The sequence below is a fragment of the Carettochelys insculpta genome, chromosome 1, assembly GCF_033958435.1.
Source record: "Carettochelys insculpta isolate YL-2023 chromosome 1, ASM3395843v1, whole genome shotgun sequence".
NCBI classification, from domain to species: domain Eukaryota; kingdom Metazoa; phylum Chordata; order Testudines; family Carettochelyidae; genus Carettochelys; species Carettochelys insculpta.
The window spans coordinates 288,432,951-288,455,940 of record NC_134137.1 but is presented as its reverse complement, the minus strand read 5'-3'; the positions used below and the strand labels follow the sequence as shown (position 1 = coordinate 288,455,940).

Here is a 22,990-nt window from a genome sequence, read left to right as displayed (position 1 = left end):
CTGTCTTTCAGACTTACGAGGTTAACTTCGCTGGCATTGCTGCTACAGAACCACTGATCTGGAATCCTAAACTCCGCCCAAAAGCCAACCAGCAGACAGCTTCCGGCAGCTGTTTAAAGCAATCTTGCAACAGCCCTGTTTCAATATGAAAGTTATAATGCACCCCACTCTCCCACAAAAAAAGGCATGATGAATTCACTGTCTGACTCTCAGATACACTGAGGCAGGGGTGAGCAAAATTTTTGTCAGGCCCCACTTTTCATCCCCACAGTTAGCAGGGTCCCCCAGCCTGTCTAATGTAATCCAAAGTAATGGAAATTTTGGTTTGTTCATATAAAAAAAACTTTGGGCATGTGTAAGAAAGTAAGTAGAATGTAAAACCTATTAATTGGGATATACATGTGAATGCATAAAACAGTAACATATTTCAACATTTTTAATAAGATAGATGAGTCTGAAACCCAGCAGCTAATTGTACTGTGCCCCCCCCTTATGAAATTTCATGCCCCCCCAAGGGGGCCCACCCATATGTTGCGCACTTCTGCACTAAGCCACAGTATAAAGGAGACAAAGTGGGTGTGATGGTAATTTAAGGCTGGAGTGATATAAAGTGTCCTGAACATAAATAAGAATCAAACCTGTGGGCTCTTTGACCCAAGAGTCATATACAAACACACTCTACTTGCTCTAAAAGAAAGGACAGGAATTGAGCAGGAATTCTTCTTTTTTTTTTCCCCCCTCTGGGAGAACACCAGACTCTTAGATTAATGAACCAGTGGAATTTGGCATGGCCACAGGTTCTAAGGGGGTTGGGAAGCTAGCAGTGGCTACATAACCTTCTTTCTTTACCACATGTCCAGGATGCTTCTCTTTGGTTTGGGCCAAATAATTATCAAAGAGCAAGAAAGTATCTTTGTTCCTTGTTTTAAACTCCTTACAGATGCAAGTGCCACGCAATATAATGCTCTTGGTTCTGACCCCAAGTATGATCTCATGGTATGTACACGCTGCACTAGAACACTCACCTCTGACCCATGTCAGCTGACTCAGGTTCACAGGTGTGGGGTATAAAATTGCAGTGCAGATGTTCAAGTTCAGGCTGAAATATGGGCTCTGGGGCCCTCCTTGCCTCAGGATCCTAGGTCCAGGGTTCCAGTGTGAGTGGCTAAACTGCAATTAAATAGCCCCTGAGCCTTAGCCCAAGTCATCTGACACAGGACAGCTGTGGGTTTCTAACTGCAGTGTAGACATACTCTGGGAGGCTTTTGTGGGACTGATTGAAAATGCAGGGGCAAAGGGATTGCTTGGCAAGCCACATGTATCGGATGCAGAAAGCAATTGGTAAGCCATCCAACAGAGACCTATACAGTCATGACTATGGTCCTAAAAAAAGACAGAGCAGAAGGAGCAGAGCTTTCAGGGCATAGGACTCCATGGTTTCCAAGTCTGTCTTTTCAGCAACAGGAAACTGCCTCCTGTTACTTATTCCTTCTTTGTCCCCATGAACAAGACTTCATGTACGTTCTCTGGGAGTCAACAGGATTGTGTTAAAGAAATACTATCACGAAAGACAAAGAGTTGGCTAATTGCTTTGGCCAAAAGGGCAACAAATAAAACTGTTTATTTCTAGTATATTTTTAAAAAGCCTTTGCTGATATTACTGAATTTTTTACAGGTATCTCTGATGATTACATAACTCCCATGTTTGGTTTTTATAAAAGCATTGGAGAACTGAAGATGACAGAAGAAGAGTATGCTCTACTTACAGCAATAGTCATCCTATCACCAGGTAATTCCTCTTTCTAAATTAAATGTTGGACAATAATTTTCATATGCAGGAAATCATAAAAATTACTTGCCTATAGCAGTTGCGTAAAATTAATGTGTTATTGCTTATCAGAAACGGATTTTCTTCTCTCTAGTATGGAGAAGTCCCAACTGTTGGTGATATACATTAGCAAATATGTCTTAAAATTTTATGGTGATTTCAGTGGAACATCAGAACTTGGAAAGGAAGCTGCCACATTATGTATACCATGCTAAAGAACAAGCGGCAAAGGCATTAAACTTTGAGCAAATTCTGGCTGGCATATCATAAACACAAGGTAGAAAACTTGCAGGCAGCAGAGCCAACAGACACCAGGGACCCCAGGGCACAGTTGGAGGGGGGCAGGCAAGCGTGACTGTTGCTGTATGCTAGGGTGAAAAGGGTTAAGACTATATCAGATAGACTGCAGTCCATCCATTTCTGTTAGGTGATTCAGAGAAATGTTTGCAATCTACAAAAATGCACACTTGCTCATTCTTTTTCTTTTCTTTTTTCAAAACAATCCAGATCGACCATACATAAAAGATAGGGAGGCTGTGGAAAGGCTTCAAGAACCGCTGCTTGAAGTTCTACAAAAACTCTGCAAGCTTCATCACACTGATAATCCTCAACGTTTTGCATGTCTTCTGGGCCGTCTTACGGAACTACGGACATTTAACCATCATCATGCAGAGATGCTGATGTCATGGAGAGTGAATGATCATAAATTTACCCCTCTTCTCTGTGAAATCTGGGATGTGCAGTGTTAAATATTTTAAAAGGACCAAATAGCATTTATTTTCACAGAACTATTCAACAGTTACTTCTTTAATTTTTCTTCATTTCTGTTTTTTTACAGAAAACACACAAGGTATTTCATACAGAAACTTTGTTCATTATGTCCTGAATGCTATGTACCTATCAGCCTTCCACACATGACTATAGAACAACTTTCTTTGTATTTATACTTTCAGATCAAGAAAGATCATCTTCAGCATCATTGAGATAACCTATGGTCCCTTCAAAAATGAATGATTATATTTTTCAGGTTTTCTCTTGTCAAATGGTCAGTGCAGGTTTCCATAATATTTGTTCATCACAGTGCTATTATGCATGACCTTTTGTCTTAAGGGACATTGTTCAAATACTCACTGTAATAAACGAATAGAAATGATTGCTGCCACATCTTTCAACCATGAAATGTGTTACAATAAGATACTGAGATACACATCTCACAGAGTTGGAAGGGACCTCACAGAGTCCAGTCTCCCCCCAGCTCAGCAGGGCTGAGCACCATCCCTTTTTTTTTTGGGTCACACAGCCCTAACTGGTCCACTAGAGGATTGAACTCACAACCCCTGGATATAGGAGGCTAATGCTCCAACTACAGAGCTATCCTCATATGAAATAATTCACCTCTCTTTGCTTAAATAGTAGACAGCTGTTTGATTTTAGCAAATGGAAAGAGGCTGTCCAACTATTTTACACATGCTATAAATATGTAACTTCTTGTCCTGTTTGCATTATCAATATTCACAAGTATAATTGTAATGATAATGTTCTATATTTTGCTGAATTCTACCATAGGCTTTCCTATTATACAGTAGGTTAAAAAACAGAAATAGCTACAGCAAAGCTTATGTGGAAAAGAAGTATTTTTCTCTACTTTGTTCCGTTTTTTCACTTTGTGGTTCTGATGGCATTATCTGCTGGGGAATTTCCACTGTCTTCACCGTTTAGTCAGTTAATCAGTTTGGCTATGTCTACACTAGCAAGTTTTGTCAACAAAACTAGGATTTTGTCGACAAAACTTGTGGAGCATCTACACACAAAATGAAGATCTGACATGTGTAGATGCTGCCACTGGCTGCGTCTATCCTTGCATTCCTCTTTCGAAAGAGGTATGGAAGTGAGGGAAATCGAAAATGCAAATGAGGTGCAGGTTTACATATCTGACACCTCATTTGCATATTCTTCTTTCAAAAGAAAAAAAGCAGCACAGACGTGGCTCTTTCAAGAACCCTTCTTCCAATTTTTTTAGGCTTTTTTTGAAGCTTTAGTCTATAATCGGGAGGGCTGGATTCTTTTTAAAAATATACAAGCTGAAATTGTCACATATTCAGATAACGTAAGTTGTAACAAAAAGCACTAAACATTGTGATAAAATAACGACAGTTGGCAATACTGAAGGTTGTGGCACAAGAATATTTTCCTAATCTAAAACAGGGTTCTTACAGATACAGACAATAGTTTTTAACTTTTTGAAATGGTCTTTTGTCACAGATGTTTTGTAGTAACAATACAAATCTTTGTCTTGCCTACTCCTTTCCCATTACCCTGAAATGTTTTTAAGCCATTCTAACTAATATTGCCCTAGCTACATAAAATCTTCCTCCTATAAACATTTATACATGTTTCTAATAACTTTACAGAGGCAGAGAAAGTACCCCAAAAGTTACTTGAGTAAAAGTGTAGCTGGTTTGTGGGTGGGGGGGAATGTGCCTTAGTACAAGTCCCTAGTGTCCCTCTGGAAAACTACTTGAGTAAAACAAATCAAACACACACTTCACATATTTATTGTACTCAAATACCCAGAAGTGAAAACAGCTCACTTTTACTCAAGTAACTTTTGAGTACCTTTTCCACCTCTGTAACTTTATGTATGTGAATAGTCCCATTGCTTTCAACAGGACTTTGCACATGTGTATTTGTGGGACTGGGGCCTAAACATTTTCTTTAAAATCTGTACCTTTACAACGTTGTTTGTCCTGTAAGTGGTAGAAATTATGTGTGTGGTTCTGTATTGTCTAGATCCGTTCTGAGCAATGACAGAACATGGTGATGAAAACATCTGATTCCTGTTTATGCTAGCACTTCCACCTTTGCTACTTCTGGGGAGGGGCTGCACTGGTAATGATCCAATGGTGAAAGAGAGAAAGAGAAAAAAAAATGGCAGCCATAGCTTTTAATTGTGCCTCACCATGGCTCAGAGGCTAAAGGGAAGTCTTCTGAAATGTGAATATTTGATTGGACAAGTATTTCCCTTAAGCATTCTGCAGTGGGTATTTTACTTGGAGAATATACGATAAAATCAGTTGCTACTACCATAGGGAACACATGTTGCTTTCAAATATAATTTGATTCTTATATTATAAGGCTGTGATTCAGCTCAGCTCACCCACAACATTAAGCCACCATATTTCCATATGATCTCAGCAGCTTTGTTGCTGGGAAGCTTTGTGTCAGCCTATCAGCCTTGCCAGCAAACTGCTCAACACTCTGCCAATCTAAAGCTTGCCCAGGCACCAACAAGGGCCAGGAAAGCGCAAAGGGGGCGATTGCCCCTGGGTCTGGCATTTCAAAGAGGACTGGAGCTCTGTTTGCCAGTGTGGCTGAAGCTCTGAGCCCCTTTGAAACACCACAGAGTGTTGTGCGCTGCTCTGTGTGTGGTTCAGAGGGAACACGTGGGGGCAGGCAGGGCTGACTGCCCCAAGCCCTGTCCCAGCTGGGCCCCCCTCCCACCTAGCCCCTGAAGCTGGCTCCAAGCTCCTGAAAGGGGCAGGGCCTCAGATGGAAGGGGCTGAGCTAGAGTAAGTCAGATTTCACTGCACTGCCCTCCCAACCAGCCCTCAGAGTGCCCCCCACCAAGACAGCATGGTGTGGTGCTCCACTGCAGATGTTAAGAGCCTGTGGCTCTGGCTGCAGTAGTGTCAGTGCTGGCTGGGAGCCCTGAGGCAGTTGCCCCCTTAGCTCCCCTTCCCCATCTGTGGGTCTGAGTGAGTCCTCTGCCAGTGGGCACTGAGAGGCTCTTTAAGTCACAAGGGACCATTGTGATCATCCAGTTTGAACTCCTGCCTATGGAATGACACTGAAGTAATTCCCCTTTGAATCAGAGCAGGGCTTCCCAAACTTGGGGTAATGAGGTTATTACTTGGAGGTCATGAGCTGTCAGCCCTGCACCCCAAATCTTTTTTCAGAGTCACTGCTTTCCAGGACAGAGATCCCCATCCTATGAATGTGCCTACAGGCTTTGTTCCTAGTGGTTAAATATGTTAATATCTGCCAAATTAAAACACATAGTCGGGCTGCACCCAATTTAGCAAATAATACTGGTAGCTCTTTGTTAGTGACCTGCCCACTACTATTCTTTAGTACTTTCCCAATCCTTACCTCATTTGCAAATTTTATTTGCCATCTATTTTTATTTTCTTCCGAGTCATTGATAAATTGTGTAGGCAAGAACTGATTCTTGCCTGACACCACTAAAAACACACCTGCATCTTGGTGATTATCTCTGTATAACTACATTTTTGAGATATGCTAGTAGGTCAGTTTTTCACTCCATTTAATGTATATCATGGTAATTTTTAATTTTCTAGTGTTTAAATCACCAAGTCAAATACCTTAGGAAATCTAAGTATATTACATGAACATTATTACCTTTATTTACCAAGTTTGTAATTTCATTAAAAATTTTTGGGTTAGTTTGATAGGGTTGAGTATCCATAATGTTGAGTGCCATTAATTATATTCCCCTCCTTTATTAACTGATGTCACCCCTATAATTATCCAAGTCATAGCGCTTGTCTACACTAGCTCCCTACTGCGAAGGGAGGATGGTAAGTAGGGTGTTGGGAGTTTACTAATAAAGTTCTACGGTGCATATGCAGCACTTCATTAAGCAAGTTCCCTGCTGCGGCAACTTCAAAGTGTTAAACTTTGAAGTGCTGGCTCATGTCTAGCCGCGGCTCACCCGCCAGTACTTCAAAGTGCATGGGGTACCTCGAAGTCCCTTTACTCCAACGTACCCCAGGCACTTCGAAGTATCAGCGGGTGAGTCATGGCTAGATGCGAGCCAGCACTTTGAACTTGCCGCAGGGGGGAATTTGCTTAATGAAGTGCTGCATATGCACCACAGCACTTCATTAATCAACTCCCAACACCCTACTTACCATCCTCCCTTCGAAGTAGGGAGCTAGTGTAGACAAGCCCATACTGTTTACCCTTTAAAAATATTCATGCAATATTAGCTTTCCTTCAGTCTTCAGACTGGGATACTGTGGGACACTTCCAGGAGGCTGACAATGCCGTTTCACAAGGCTCTGCCTGTACTACCCTAAAGTTAACTGTATAAGGTCAAATTTGGTGTTATTCCTCAAGAAAAGCAGATGTACCAAAATCAACCTTAGGAGCTCTTGAAGTCTTTCTTTGCAATTAGTGTGGCTGTGGCTCTGTGGTTCTGTGTCTACCTCTGCTAGCTGTCTTTTTTTCCTGCACTGCTTGGTGTCAGCCACTGTCACCCCACATCATGTGGCCGCTAGGTTGTGGGTGGGAGTTGTGTTTTTATGATAGGACAAGAAACTTTTTTTCAGCTATTTACATTTGTGGTTTGGGGGGAGGGTCAGCTCAGTGGTTTGAGCACGGGCCTGCTAAACCCAGAGTTGTGAGCTCAGTGCTTGAGGAGGGCATTTAGGGATTGGGGCACATAGATGTCAGGGATGGTGCTTGGTCCTGCCAAAAGGGCAGGGGACTGGACTAGATGACCTCCCAAGGTCCCTTCCAGTATTAGGAGATGTGTATCTCCAACTAAATTTAATTTAGGGATTGGGGCATATAGAGCATTGATCTGCTAAACCCAGGGGTGTGAATTCAATTCTTGAGGGGCCATTTAGGGATCTGGGGCAAATTGGAGGAAGAGTGAAAAAAAAAGGGGGGGTGCTTAGTCCTGCCAAGAGGGTAGGGGACTGGACTCAATGACCTCCCAAGGTCCCTGCCAGCTCTATAAGTTGTACATTTTTTGTCTTGCCCCCAGCATCACTCCCTGCCCTCTCTGAGAGGCACCATGCATTCTGGACCTTCCCTCACCCGCATCACATGGCAGCCAGTCTGCAGGTGGGGGTCATGCTTGGATGATAGGACAAGAAACTTCTTTTCAGCCATTTACATTTTGTCCTGACCCCGCCACCATCCCTTCCCTTCCCTCCCCCAGAAGCACTATGCAGTCTGGAACTCAGCCGCATCACGTGGCTTGACCCCAAACCAATGAAAGGACAAGTTGTGCAAGGTGCCAGGCAGCTTGCACACAGTAAGGGTCCTGGAGCTGGCCAGATGGGAAGTCTCCCATGGTGACTAGGATACTGGGGGGGCTGGCAGCTATTTGGGGGCCTTGCAACTGACTGGGGGAAGTCTCGCTCAGCAGCCACAATTTTCAGGGGCTGGCAGCTGCCTGGGAAACGTCTTCGGTGGCTGATATAGTTGGAGAACTTTTAGCTGTCCAGAGGACGTCTCACTCGGCAGCCACCATTTTGGTGTCTGGCAGCTGCCTGGGGCAAGTCTCCAGTGGCTGACACAGTTGGGTGTCAGGGACAGCAGAGCATCAAGTGCCCAGAGGCAGGAACTGGGACCAGACTTGCCCTCCAATGGATCATCGTTAAAGGATTTAAACTGTACTCAGTCCAATGTGGCATCCATTTCTCAGGCTCCCTATCCATAATTAACCACTGGTTCCTGTTACCTGTAGGCACAGGAAGAGCCATTGAAAGTTGATGGGGCAGACTTTCAGCGTAACACCCATGTGTAGTTAGATGTACACTTCTAGATTATGGATTGAGTGCAAGGGTGCAAATTACTGCTCATAGAATCTTCTTTTACAGGAGGTCTTAATACAGAGCCAAGAATTTCCTCTAGGCACGCTTGGCAGAGTGGCAGGTGGTGGGTCCTGACCCAAGATTTCATGGGCTCCCAGTGGCTTTAAGAAGGGCGGGAGGTAAGCACCATAGAGCATTGATTACTGTGGCCAGGGTGTCCCTTGGGGCACCTGGAGACCTTTTCAGTCAACATAAGAAAGAGAGAAAATTTTTGTATGGGCTTTATCCAAAGGCCATTGAAGGCAATGTAGTAGCTTTACAGTTACCACAGCTCTCCAAGTAAGGCCAACCGAGCCATAACTGGTTTTATGATACATCGCATTTTCAGTGTTGTGCTCATGTCTACTACTTACACATCCATTTCCAGGTTTTGCAGTGGTTGCAAGGATGAAAACTCTTGTTCTGAGGGTCTCCTCTGCCAGGAGGTCTAAACCTAGATCCAAGCCTGGGACCGATGTTAATAGGGGCAGGAGGTGAGTCCTGTCCTGGGGTATCAGCGAGCAATGAAAGCAGCCATAACTGATTCAATGATCCATTGCATTTTCGGTGTAGCACCTGTGTCTACTTAAACATACATTTTGGGTGCAAAGTCTTGTTCTAAACTTAGCTCCAAACCTTGGATCGCTGGTAATAGGGGCAGGTGGTGGATTCTGCCCCAGAGTGTTGGCCAGCACGCTGGGCCTGGACATAGCCCTGCTGGAGCTCCTTCACCTGGACTTCCTCCATGCCGCAGTGGGGTGTGGCTTCATTCTACCAGGGTGGTGCCCATCAAGCGCAGGTTTGGGCATTATAATGCTTCACCTTGGGGTCTTCGAGTAGATCCTCCTTGCTTCGTAGGCCCTGGTGGATCTGCACCTTTGGCCCAGTCCAGGAGGGACCTACCTCTTGGTGCCCTGGGCTGGCTCCTGGGCCCCATGTGAATGATTCTTTAAGGGCTCAGGGAGTCTCAGGCTGGTGTGTCATGTAGAACGCTGGCTGGAAAGGAATGGGTGCAAGGGTGTTTACACAGGAGCTTGTAGCTCTGCTGCTGGTGCACACTCAGAAATCTGTCACTAGAGTGGTTGGTCTTTGAGACAAAATTATTGATCTGAGGATCTTCTTTGCCAGGAGGTTGAAATCCAGATCCAAGCCTCCAAAGCTACAGTGCCTTTGCATCCCGTTTTGAAAACCTGTCAGTTGGGAAAACCGAAATCTTTTTTCTAACCTTTCATAAGTGCTATACTACCCCACCCCTCCCCTCAATTATAAAAAGCACATCTCTTATACAGGCAAGCCAGATCCCACATGGCAAAAGGGATGTTTGGTTAACACAGCAGTGGAATGAGGGAAATGAAATGTAAGAAATGAAATGTGGGATGGTGTTGTCAGATACCCACCTTGTGGGGCATTTTTTCCCCATGCTGCACTAGTGAAAATACCCAGAATGCTATGGGGCTCAGGGAATTGTGGGATAGGTCCCCACAATACACTGCTGGAACAGTCGATTTTGGTGATGTGTGGCATCAATAGGTCAATTTTTTGGGGAGGATGTGGGAAGGTGAGGATGCTCAAAATTGAATTTATAAAACCCAGTATTAATAAATCAATTTTAATAAAGTCAATCATAGCTCACAGTGTAGATGCAGCCTTAGTGTTGAGCAGGCCCGAAGGTTCCAAGAGTTACCGAAAGTCAAAAGTCACATTCCAGTTTGTGATTCAGGCAGCTCTTTTAAAACTTTTGGAAGTAAGTTACCAACACCTGTTCATTTAAAAATATCTCTTTTAAGTTCTCACTGCGTAACGTCCTTCTGAGTTAGTACGGGAATAGGAAGTGTTTCAACACCATCATATGATATAACTACATCATTTGGATTTGTCCAAAATACAGTCATCTATTTAACACTTCTGCTTTTTCTAATTATGGTCAATTTTGGTACTTCTGTCTAAAAATGGACTAATGTCACCTAACATGCATACACTAGTATTTATTAAATCTATTTGAATTCTCTTGTCTGACCAAGTATAAGAGATGAAGGTAGAAAATTGTGTTTTGGGATAAAGAAGGTAAAACCCATGGCAAAATTCCCTTGCTCCTCTCTATTTTATAGTGGTTAGAATTTGCACGGCACACTGCATCTTTTTGCCAGTCCTTACGATAGAAAGATACTTTAAGCAAGGCCATAGCTACTTCAGAGTTACTGTCTGTGACCTAAACTTTTCAGCAAAACTCCTATATTCTTCAGCATTCCAAAAAAGTAGATTCTGCTGCAGCTTCAGTAAAATTCAAAAGCTGATGTTTGTAGCAAATATGCAAGTGAGAAATACCCTCACTACAGAATCCCTGCATCTCACTCTTACATTCAACTTATTTTATACTGTCTTTACCTTTTTAATTTTTATCATGACATATGTTGTTAACACTGCACAGCTGCACTGCAAAGGTAACAGAGGGAAGCAGGAGGTTGGTGTGGCTGCTGGGTTGGCACTTTGGCGGTTGCTGGAGTCAGCTGTTGGCTGGACAAGGGATATTAGCTGGACCTTTAAATCGTCAGCCTGATACTGTTAACCACTGAGTTGGCACTGCAATTTGTAAAGCCAGATACAAAAGGGAGTGAAGCTAAGTGAAGGTAACACCTGTTCTGGGAGCAGGAGCCATGTTACTGGTGTGTGTGTAATCATCCACGGGGAGATTTGAATTGGGGACCTCTGAACTTAGCCCAGGACCCTGCAGGTACCAGGGGTCAGCAACCCCCATCATGTACGCCAAGAGTGGCATGACAGCCAATTTTTACTGTCTCACAAGGTGGGAGCTCAGGGCCACCCCTTCTCCCCCATTCAGCTGGGAGCTTGCTCAAAGCCATGTCCCCTGTGGATTAAGAAAAGACCAGCTAATGCTACCAACCACCACCTAAACAGTGAAGCTCTGGACCTTAATTTATTTATTAATGAAACTGATGTAAATGGCATAATTAGTGACTTTAGAAAGTATCAACAGCACTGGTACTGTAGAGAGGTCAGACGTCAAATGTCAGCACTAGGCACCCAGATCTACAGGTAGAGCTAAGTGCCAGCTGGCGCTGTGCTAGAGGAGACTCATTCTTTCCCTTCCCTAGTGATCTCTGTGCCATTACAGGTGCCAGCCAGCTACACCCCTAGGTGGGTGGGTAGGTGAACACGCAGCCCGCCAGCGCTGCTGGGGAAAGTTACCCTCCCCGGCACAAGGAGCTTAACCTGCTCCCCACGCAGCTGAGAGCCCGGAGCTGAGCTGTACGGCGGCGGGCGGGCTCTGCAGCACAGCCTGTGCCTCCCGTGGGGCCAGCCCGCTGCACCAGCCGCCCCCGCGCTCTCCTCAGCTGCCGGCAGCAGCACGAGCGCTCTCGGCTGCCTCAGCCGCCCCCTGCCAAGGAGCGGCCGAGCTTGGAGCGGGGGCGGGGCGGGGCTGGCGGATTGACGCGAGCCGGGCTCGTCAGGCTCCTCCTCGCTCGCCTGATTGGGCCTTTCGAACGAGGCGGCCGGGCGAGCAGGCGGGGGCAGTGAATGAGAGCCGGGCTGGTCGCCGCCGCACGCGGGGAGTGGGAGTTCTGCCGCCGCTGCCCGTGAGTACTAAGCACAGTTCGGCGCCTGGACAGTGTAACCCTGGGCAGTCCCCAGGGGGCAGCTGGAGCCCCTCCACGCACACGTGCAAGGGGCCATAGAGCAATACCGACAGGTGTGGAGGGGGGTATATCTAGGCACGTGTACAAGAAAAAGCTCTGAATCCTGGCGCTGCCCTTATACTATCGAGGGATCTTGTCACCTGACACACGCCCCCCTCACTCGCTCAGGAGTGGGGCGGAGGCTGGGAGCGAGGAAGGGGCGAGTTGGTAAAGCCATGTGTGTGAGCGTCTCTTCCTGGGGTGTGGTGAGCTGGGAGCAAGACGATTTGAGTGTGCAAAAACAGGAGGGCTGCTCTTGGTGGATGGGTTGCAGTAAGATACGCAATTACCCCAACAGTGGAATCGCCTGAGAGCGCCTGTTGAAGAGGTTTCCACTTCCTGGCATTAAGAACAAAGCTAACCTTCCAAATCAAAAACAACGAGTCCTGTGGTTCTTTAGAGACTAACGTATTTTGGAGCATAAGCTTTCGTGGGCAAAGACCTGCTTCTGATGAAGGCTTATGCTTCAAAATATCTGTTAGTCTATAAGGTGCCACAGGAGTTGTCCATGTTTTTGAAGATACAGACTAAATGGGCTACCCCTCTGACACTTCCAAATCGGTGCTGCTGACAGTGATCATGATTGCTGCCTTGTGGTGGGGAGATAATGTGACTTGGAATCAGTTTCAACACAGGTTGTTTAAACAGTTTTGATATGATCAATATGCCCTGTTACTGGATATCATTGCTCCTCCATCTGACAACGGAAAGAGATTTACAGTGTTTGAAGCACATAAGGAACTACATGAGATGAAGCAAGCTTTCGGGCTAATTGCAATTTTACTGGACGGTACTAAGTACTTGAAAGTCAGGCAAAGGAAAAGCTAGAAGAATTATGTTAGCTGTAACCTGCCTATTTTATTCATATTGTATGCTAAGATGTATATTACAAAGCATAACTTTTCTCTAATATTATGATTTTATATTCTGTATTTAGCCTACGGTGTCTGAGAAGTAAAAAAGGAAATTTAAGAAAACTTCAATTTTTTGATATTTTTTTGAATGTTTAAAATTACAATTTTAATGTTTTATTAACATCTTTGTATTGAAAGCTTGTTCTGGGGGGGCAGTTTATAAAACACTAGTTTCTCTCTGAAAGTACAAACAACTATAGAACTCAGAATGAAGTGACAGCCCCATACCATGTAACTACAAAACTTTAAATAATGTGTATTTGTATTGCCTTCAGTGTGACTACATTTGAATCTAAGGGGCAATGAACCATATTGGGCTACACTGGGTTTGTTAGATCATAAGAACATCTATATTGATGGTCCATCTAGACAAGTATCCTATCTTCTGGTAGTGAGTGGGACCAGATAACCAACGGCGAATGAACAGAACATTGCTATTTTTCGGTGGTATCCAAGAGCATGAGGTCGTGTCCCTGAGCATCTTGGCTGATAATCATCAATGGACCTCAATAAACTTATTTTTGAGTCTGCTTTTACTTTAGGTCTTCACAACATCCCTTGGCAATGAGTTCTACAGGTTGACTCTCTCAGGTGTGAGGTATTCCTTTTATTTTCAGCCTGCTGCCTAATAATTTCATTGGGTGACCCCTGGTTCATATGTTACATGAAAGGGTAAATAACACATCTTTCTTCACTTTCTCCACACCATTCTTGTTTCTCTATGTTGATATCCTCCCTTCTCCATCTCTTTTCTAAGATGAACAGTTACCATCTTTTTAATCTCTCCTTGTACGGAAGCAGTTCCATATCCTGAATCATTTTGTGGCCCTTCTCTGTATTTGTACCTGTTTTAATGGACCTTTTTTTCAGATGACAGATGAGAACTGTATTCAGTGTGTAAGATGTAGGCCTGCAATGGATTTATGTAACAGCATTAGGATATATAGGCTGTGTCTACACTACCAAAATAACTTTGAAGTTGCTTATTCTGAAGTAAGCAACTTCGAAGCAGAGCGTCTACACACACACACCGTACTTCAAAGTTAAAACTTTGAAGCAGAGCACTACTCCATTCCTGGGAATGGAGTAAGGACTTTGAAGTTGGGCTCCCTACTTTGAAGTTAACTTTGAAGTAAGAGAAAAATGCATGTAGACTCTCTGCTGGCTTCTTTGATGTAATGCCTAACTGCCTTTTTGTTTTCATAGTATACAGACTGGCACACCTTTCTCTTTGTTTTCCAACGTGAATTACTTTGCATTTGTCAACATTGAATTTCATCTGCTGTTCTGTTGCCCAGTTACCCAGTTTTGTGAAAGCCCTTTGTAACTCTTTACAGTCTGCTTTGGATTTAATCATCTTGAGTAATGTTGTACCACCTGTATACTTTGCCATCTCATTGTTTATTGCCTTCTCCAGATAATTGTGATCAGGAGGGGCGGCGGGGTTGCACCGGAGCCACACGGAGCAGGGGGTGGGGTGGGTGGACAGCTTGTGAGCCAGCAGGGTGGTTGCAGCGGAGCCATGCGGGGCAGAGGGGCGTGGCAGCTTGTGAGCCAGCAGGGGGGTTGCGCTGGAGACGTGTGGGGTGGCCTGAGCCAGAGCAGTTTGCAGGTGGTTTAAACAGGGCCGGGGGTAGGGTCAGGGTCAGACATGTAAGAGTGGGGTTGCCTACTCTTAGCGTACTCTGAGATTGTACTGTATTAACTCTTTCCCAGCATGTGATCTGCATCAATTTTGTTTTAACCAGTTTGTTCGATTCTGAAGTCAAAGTTACCATGTTCACCTTGGGAGTGTTTTTTGAAAAAAGTCAGTGTTACATTCGCTATCATTCAGTCATCTGGTATAGAAGATGATAGGTTACATACCACAATTAGTAGTGCTGCAGTTTCATATTTGAGTTCCATTAGAACTCTTGGGTCAATACCATCTGTTCCTGCTGACTTATTATTGTTAGCTAGTTTATCACTTTGATTCAAAACATCCTCTACTAACACCTCAGTCTGGGACAGTTCCTCAGTTGTCATTTTAAGAGAGTGGTTCAGTTGTGGAAATCTCCCTCGCATACTATGGAGCTAAGCCAGATGCAAAAAATTCATTAAGCTTTTAAGCTTAAATTAGTTGTGTTGCTCAGGGGTGCCCAAATCATTGTCTGACTGACATAATTACACCAACCTAAATGTTGGTGTAGACAGTATTATGTCAGTGGGAGAGCTCTCTCATAGCTTCTTCTGCTTGTGGTGGCTAGAATTAAGTCCTTGAGAGAGCTCTATTCCATTGGCTTAGAGCAACTGCATCAATGCAGCTACATCACTGTAAGGTCTATAGTGTCGTCATAGCCTCTGCCATGGCCTTATCTTTCTTCAGTGCTCTTCTAACACCTTGATTGTCCAGTGGCCCCACTGATTACATGACAGGCTTCCTGCTTCTGATCATGTTAAAATACTTACTGTTAGTTTTTGCGTCTTTTGCTAGATTCTCTTCAAATTCTTTTTTGGCCTACCTATTTATACTTCTACATTTGTCTTGCCAGAATTTATATATTCCTTTCTATTTTCCTTAGTAGGATTCTACTTCTACTTTTCAGATGATGCCTTTGTGTCTCTAAGCTCCTATTTTGCTTAGCCATGGTGGCATGTTTTCTGTCATCTTACTGTTTTTAATTTGGAGTATACGTTTAATTTGAGCCTTTACTATGCTGGCTTTAAAATAAGTTCCATGCCGCTTGTAGACATGTCACTCTTGGGTCGTTTTGCCTTGTAAAACATGTTGACATCTTTTGGGATACAGACACTATCTATATAAATTTAAAGTATTGTATTTGGACCTTAAGGCATAAGCTTATACATTTAAAATCTTACAGGTTTTGCGCAGGATTTTTAGAGTGTAGAGCAGGCAATTTATGTCATATTTTAATTTTCCTGCTCCAGGTAGGGGTCTTTTAAAATCTTTTCCTTGGTTCCTGGCCATACCCTGTTTAAACCAGGATGGCCATACTTTGCCCAGCCAAGGAGCAATGTGATGGGATCTTTAGGGAGGCGTTCCCAGTTCCTACCTTGCTGAGCAAAAACAATGTTTGTTTTTTTTTTCCAGTCAGTTACCTTGCCATGACTCACTGCTTAAAAAAAATACATATTTTATTTGAAGGTAACTAATGTGAATGAGTGTTCAGAGGTGAAACACCAGTGAAGATCAGGCCCTTCAGTTTTGCAGCAAGATAAATGTCCTGAGGTTAATTACGGTAAACAGTAAAATTCACTAAACAGTAAAATATAAGTCAAAACAAAAAGCAGTCAAGTAGCACTTTAAAGACTAGCAAAATAGTTTATTAGGTGAGCTTTCATGGGACAGACCCACTTCTTCAGACCATGACCAGACCAGACCAGACTCAATATTTAAGGCACAGAGAACCAAAAACAGTAAGCAAGGAGGACAAATCAGAAAAAGATAATCAGGGTGAGCAAATCAGAGAGTGGAGGGGTTGGGGGGAAGGTCAAGAATTAGATTGAGCCAAGTATGCAGACGAGCCCCTATAGTGACTCAGAAAGTTCCCATCATGATTTAAACCATGTGTTAATGTGCTGAATTTGAATATAAAAGCCAGCTCGGCTGCTTCGCTTTCCAGAACTGTGCGATAATTCTTCTTCAGTAACACACGTACCTTTAGGTCATTGACAGAATGCCCCATTCCATTAAAATGTTGACTAACTGGTTTGTGGATCTGGAGTGTTTTGATGTCTGTTTTGTGCCCATTGACCCTTTGTCTAAGAAGTCTGTCCAGTATACAAAGCATCTGAGCATTGTTGGCACATGATGGCCTATATGATGTTAGCAGAGGAGCATGAGAAAGTGCCCATGATTCTGTGAGTAACCTGGTGAAGTCCAGTGATGGTATTTCCAGAGAATATATGTGGACAAAGCTGGCAGCGGGCTTTGTTGCAGGGAAAGGTTCCAGGACTGGTATTCCTGGGGTCTAGACTGTGGCTGTTAGTGAGGTTTCTGGTCTGGCTGTGGTCTGAAGAAGTGGGTCTGTCCCACGAAAGCTCACCTAATAAAAAACTATTTTGCTAGTCTTTAAAGTGCTACTTGACTGCTTTTTGTTTTGATAGTGCATAGACTAGCACACCTTCCTCTCTGTTACTATAAAATATAAGTGGTGTTTTTAACCTTAGTCTAACCCATGTGTGTTAGTTACCCTGAGGTTAACCTCCCCCGCCCCCGCCACACACTATTTTTAGCAATGAAGTCCAGACCTAAGAGATCTGAAACCGTGTTAGCTGTTTCCCATTGTGTTACAGACAAGGGTCTCCCAGGCCACACCCATTCTTATCAAGTGAACCATCTACAGCTTTGCTCTAGAGGTTCTGCTTGCTCAGCCTGACATGCTCCTTGAGTTCAGTGAAATTCTGTGTCATGCTGGGGCTTGTGTAAGTTCAGGAGTCTCACCTCTGTATTACAGTGGTAGAATAGAATGATGTATATTCTGTTGTTCTGAGCTCCAGACGGAGACTCCCTGCAGAGCAATGTTGCTAAACACCCTGCTGAAAAAAGAGGTGGTGGTTGCCTTGAGGTGTTTGCCCTCTGGTGACTTATTTTTTCTCTGCTCTACTGCCTTTGAGGCCCCCTCCCCAAGAAAATCAATTTAAAAGTAAGTAAAAGGTTTGTGTCCTATAATGTAACTGGAGGGCTATATTATAGTTGCTGTACAAGTTGAACTTCTCTAATCTGGCACACTCTGGTCCGGCAATATCAGTGGTGCAGCATGATTTTAGTTATACAGATGTCGTCTTATCATGGGTGTGGCCAAGCTTTCTGTGGTCCTGTAAAGTTTGTTCCAGCCACCAGTCCTGGCTCTCAGTGCACTATGCTGTTATTTAGCTGTAATTTGCCCCTACATGTCTTCTAAGAGTCCAATAGCAGTGAAGTGTTGATCATGCTGCTAGACAGTATTGACCTCCTGTGGTCCAGCAAATTCTATTTCGGCACCAGTCAAGTCCTGAGGGTCCCAGACTGGAGAGGTTCAGCTTGTAATGACATATGTAATAGCACTCTCTAGGCATCACATCTGATACATTTTAAGAATTTAACATAAACAAAATTTGTAAATACACTTAATAAAGTTATCCTGGATATAGTAAAGCTGCACCAGTTGACGTAAGGGAAAGAAGCTGTGTGTTTGTTTATTTAAAAATGAACATTTTTTTTCCCAGCGGTGTGTGTTCTGACAATACAGTCAGAACAAATATAAAATTTTCATCCATTTCAGAATGGCCTGTTTATGACGGTCTTGAGGGTTGCAGTCATCCAACCTCACGTGCTTTATGTTTAACTCTTCAGTCTATATTTAAGCCGTGTCTACACATGCACGCTACTTCGAAATAGCGCCCGTCACAGCTACACGTGTTGGGCGCTATTTCGACGTTAACATCGACATTAGGTGGCGAGATGTCAAAGCTGCTAACCCCATGAGGGGATGGGAATAGCGCCCTATTTCGAAGTTGAACGTCGAAGTAGGGCATGTGTAGACGATCCGTGTCCCGCAACATCGAAATAGCGGGGTCCGCCATGGTGGCCATCAGCTGGGGGGTTGAGAGATGCTCTCTCTCCAGCCCCAGCGGGGCTCTATGGTCACCGTGTGCAGCAGCCCTTAGCCCAGGGCTTCTGGCTGCTACTGCTGCAGCTGGGGATCCATGCTGCATGCACAGGGTCTGCAACCAGTTGTCGGCTCTGTGGATCTTGCGTTGTTTAGTGCAACTGTGTCTGGGAGGGGCCCTTTAAGGGAGCGGCTTGCTGTTGAGTCCGCCCTGTGACCCTGTCTGCAGCTGTTCCTGGCACCCTTATTTCGATGTGTGCTACTTTGGCGTGTAGACGTTCCCTCGCAGCGCCTATTTCGATGTGGTGCTGCGCAATGTCGATGTTGAACGTTGACGTTGCCAGCCCTGGAGGACGTGTAGACGTTATTCATCTAAATAGCCTATTTCGATGTCTCCACATCAAAATAGGCTACTTCGAAGTAGGCTTCAGGTGTAGACGTAGCTTTAGAGAGTTAATAATGTGCTTAGGTTCTACCTTCATCTATTTGTTGCCTCTTTTATATTTGTTGATTTTACATCTTAGTTGCACTGCCCATCTGCTTATGGGTCAGTCGTTAAACCACAAGTACCTTTGAACTGACTTGTAAGCTTGTATTATGGGATAGCTTGTATGTAATTAGCATCTGTTGACATAGAGACTTACAAGCCTAATGGGTATGAACTACCCATCTTATTTAATGCATCTAATAGATTGCCAGTATAAATAAGAGGTTAATGCAGCAGACAGCAACCTTTCCAAGGCAGTGCTGAAATTTGACCTTTTGACCTCTGTGTGCAGGCTGCCTGCTGGTGATATTTTTAAAAGTCACTAATAGTCCTACTTGCAACAGCTTCATTAATAAATAAAATAAGACACAGAGCTTTACCGTTTAGGTGGTGGTTGGTAGCATTAGTTGGTCTTTTCTTAATCCACAGGCAGTATGGCTTTGAACAAGCTCCTGGCTGAATGGGAGAGGAGATGGGGCTGAGCCTCTGTCTTATGTGCCAATGAAAATTGGCTCATATGCCCCTTTTGGCACCTGGGTGGGAGTTGATGACGCCTCCACTAATGGCTTATCTTTACTGCATTGTTAGGGTGATTTCTATCCTGTATTTTGCTCCCCACGACTCTCCACATTTAAAAACCTCTAGCTCAAGTTAAGTAATGTTCTAGTCTAAGGTGCAGCATGCTGCTCTGACGGATGGTTAGGTTGAAGATCAAGAACTGCTAACTGAACTTTGTAATGCAGTGAGGATGCAGCAGCTCAAGTTACAACATCTCATAGTCTTGCTGATCTGACCACTGGTCTAAGAATATCGCTTCATGTAGCTTGAGTGCGGTGTCAAATGTGGTCACGCTTGCTTGAGGTAGCTGCCTTGAGTGGTAGTACCATGTGCAGAACTTTGGGCTGGCATGGGCATGCTCAATACTTTGGGGAAAAAGGATGGAGCCCTGGCACTGCTGTCACCTGCAGGGGGTGAGGGAGGGATGCAGCCCTTCAGGGCACCATATTCTGCCATAATGGCAGCTGACTGGTCATCTGATCTGCACTGGAAGGACTGGAGCCACTGCTGCCGATTTATTGACTTGTGGTTTCGGTGTTCTCATTCTGAAGGCTTCTGCTACAAAAAGCAGTACCAGAAACTTAATCTTTATTTTTTAAAAACAAAAACAAACAAACAAACAAAAAGCAGGAATTTGTTTAGAATGGAAAATGGGAGTTGTCTGCCAGCTTCCTACTTACCCTGAGGGAGTAGATTTGTCAAGTCCAGGTTATGATAGTTAAGACTGCAGATACTGACACTTAGAAACAAAAGCACTTTCAACCGGACACTCCAACAGAACAATTGTTTCTGAGAAACATGTATGTCTGGAAATTAAGAAGTTTCCAGCAGCAGCTTTAATTCTGATGTTAACCCATCTCCTATTCCAACACGCTCCATTATCCCAGAGGGGAGAAGACTTGTCTGTTTACCCACATACTAATTATGAATCAAGGCTCTGATAGACGGCAGCATCTTGCATATGTCTACACACAAATCTCTTGAGAAACAGTCCCATACCCACCAATCCATTAGGAGCAACACATTCCAGTCCACGTGTTGACCTTCCCAATATTGGACCAAAGGCAAATCCATTAGATACAAGCCATCGCCCATCTTTTACCATAACTGCTGTCCATGGGCAGGCTGTAGTAACCTATATTCCTGAGCACTATGAATGCCAGATCTGCCTGTAACTGATGGTTTGAAAGAGAATGTAGGTCATTAATCCTAGTCTGGCTCCTTTGGAGGACACTTTATATTGTAAGAATGTGTCCTTGCTATGATTACTCAACTGTTTACTGGTCCAATGCAGAGCTTTAGTTTCTTAGGAAACCTTCCCTGGATAGTTAAGGTTGCAAAATAACTTATACAAAAAAGATGTGCATGAAGTTCAAGTGTCACAGTCCCTGTATTTTATTTATTTATTTATTTGTTAAAAGACCAGTTTTGTTAGGCTTCTCCAAAAACACGCATGCCGAACATTCTTCTAATAGCTGCGCTGTGAATGTTTTACTGTGCTCATGTAAAGAGCACTCCCTGTGAATTAAGCTGCCTTTTGTTCTATGTTGGCAGTCCCCATGTTAAGGCTTGGGTTTGATTATGTGAGCTCAGTTTAATGAGAGTGGCTTGCCTACTGGCTATTCTATCCATATTTTTTTTCAAACAGTCAATGTAGCCTCTTACTGGGGCTCTCTCTTGGGACAAAGGCCTTCTTATGCTAAAGGAAAATATATTACAGTGGACTAACTCGTGGGAAGCATAACATGCTCATTTGAATGCCTGTTATGTACTCTGCCCTTTTCCTCATATGTAGAAAGAGAAATGACATCAGGGTTAGGACAAGCCCACTATTTATGTTGTTTTCCTGCAAATAAAAACCAGCTCAGGGTATCATTGGTAAATCTTTAATTGAGCAGCATGAGCAAGTTTGGTACAAAGAAATGGTTTCTGTGTGAAAATGAATTAACTGTACAGTAGGTTTAACTACCTGGTCTTCAGGTAAGTGATGTAAAGTTTTCTAAAAGATGTTGCAGTAGTGGAATGTCAAGATCAAAGGAGAGGGGAGAGTAGATGGGAAAGAAACCGCCCAAACTCTTCTCAGGAAATAAAAATTCTTCTGTCTATAATAAGTTAGTTTACAGAAAGCTAAAAAATTAGATTAGAAATGTTAAATTTATGTTTCTCTTTACCCACACAGTGATTCGCTAATGTCTTTTAATTCCAGAGCGACTGTGCAATGATGCTAGAATTTTTTCCTATTCTCATCAATCAGGTCTTTTTTTCTTTGTCAAAGAAATGCTTGACAGAAGGCTTTTCCTAATGTGATGTTTACTCCACAGTGATTGACAAGTTATGGAAAAATAATGTACATTTCAGAGTTCATTCAACACAATGTTGCACATTCCTTATTCATACTTGTGAAAATCATTCTGATTTTTTCTTTCAATTTTATTTAAGTGTGTGAGAATAATTTCATTACTTTGCTACATTAAATGAAGCTATACCATATATTATAGGCTCTGGCATCTTTTGGAAAGGACATTAGGGTCTGGAATAATTTTGTTTTGTGTTTGTACAGCACCTAGCACCGATCGTGTTTGGGGATCTCAGGCCCTATCACAGTTCGAACATGAAATAATAAAAAAAGTCATCTGTTTCTATATGAATTTTTACTCCTTGTTTATAGTTGCATGTGAAGAAACTAATTTTGATAAATCACTTCCTTTTTTCATATGTGATGAAAAAAGCTCCATGATGTTCTCCAGTTGCTCATTTTGTGATAGACTCCAATAACCTTAACTCTTGTTACAGAGTAAAATAGTAAATAGTAAAATAGTAGGTCAAGATTATTACTGTCTTAAGAGTGTCCATCTGACTCCTTTCAACCAATTGTTTGTTTTTTTTCAAACTTCTGTATGAAATTAGAAATAATTCCATTAAAAATTATTTGCTGTTACTTTGTGTCTGTCTTCTCCATTTCCAGGGAAAAAATCGCATGTAAATACAGATGACCATGCAGCAAGCAGTTCAGGTAATTGACATTAATTATAAAAATGCATGACATTTTATATGGCTGCTTCTCGTTCTTCAAGAATCACAGAGCAATTTGCAAATAAATTACTGCAAGGCGGTTGCCCCTGTGAGAGATTTACTATATTTACTATTCCCTTTGAAAAGGTGGGAAAACGTAGTCACAGTGATTAAATGTGTAACCTTAGAGGTTACACATGAGTGTGTGAGGCAGACCCACTTCTTCAGCTTATCACCTAATAAATAATATTAGTCATCTTTACGGTAATACAGACCTGCTTCTTTTGTTTTAGATAGAAG

At 43.2% G+C, this 22,990-nt stretch overlaps 2 protein-coding genes across 4 annotated transcripts in view; both read left to right on the top strand.

Annotated features, from left to right (window-relative positions):
- The window catches only part of NR1H4 (nuclear receptor subfamily 1 group H member 4), an 88,068-nt gene extending 85,169 nt beyond the window's left edge, over positions 1–2,899 (top strand). For both annotated transcript variants that reach the window (XM_074983977.1, XM_074983976.1), the window contains exons 8-9: positions 1,676–1,789; positions 2,336–2,899. In XM_074983977.1, the coding sequence (XP_074840078.1) occupies positions 1,676–1,789; positions 2,336–2,577 (356 nt within the window). In that variant the 3' untranslated portion in view covers positions 2,578–2,899. The remainder of the gene's footprint in view (positions 1–1,675; positions 1,790–2,335) is intronic.
- A 9,115-nt stretch (positions 2,900–12,014) lies between these two features.
- GAS2L3 (growth arrest specific 2 like 3) overlaps positions 12,015–22,990 on the top strand; it is a 41,101-nt gene continuing 30,125 nt past the window's right edge. The window contains exons 1-2 of one of the 2 annotated variants that reach the window (XM_074983975.1): positions 12,015–12,029; positions 22,644–22,691. In XM_074983975.1, coding sequence (XP_074840076.1) covers positions 22,668–22,691 — 24 coding nt within the window. In that variant the 5' untranslated portion in view covers positions 12,015–12,029; positions 22,644–22,667. Of the gene's footprint in view, positions 12,030–21,562; positions 21,659–22,643; positions 22,692–22,990 lie in introns of those variants that run through there. The other variant, XM_074983974.1, reaches the window with a different exon arrangement.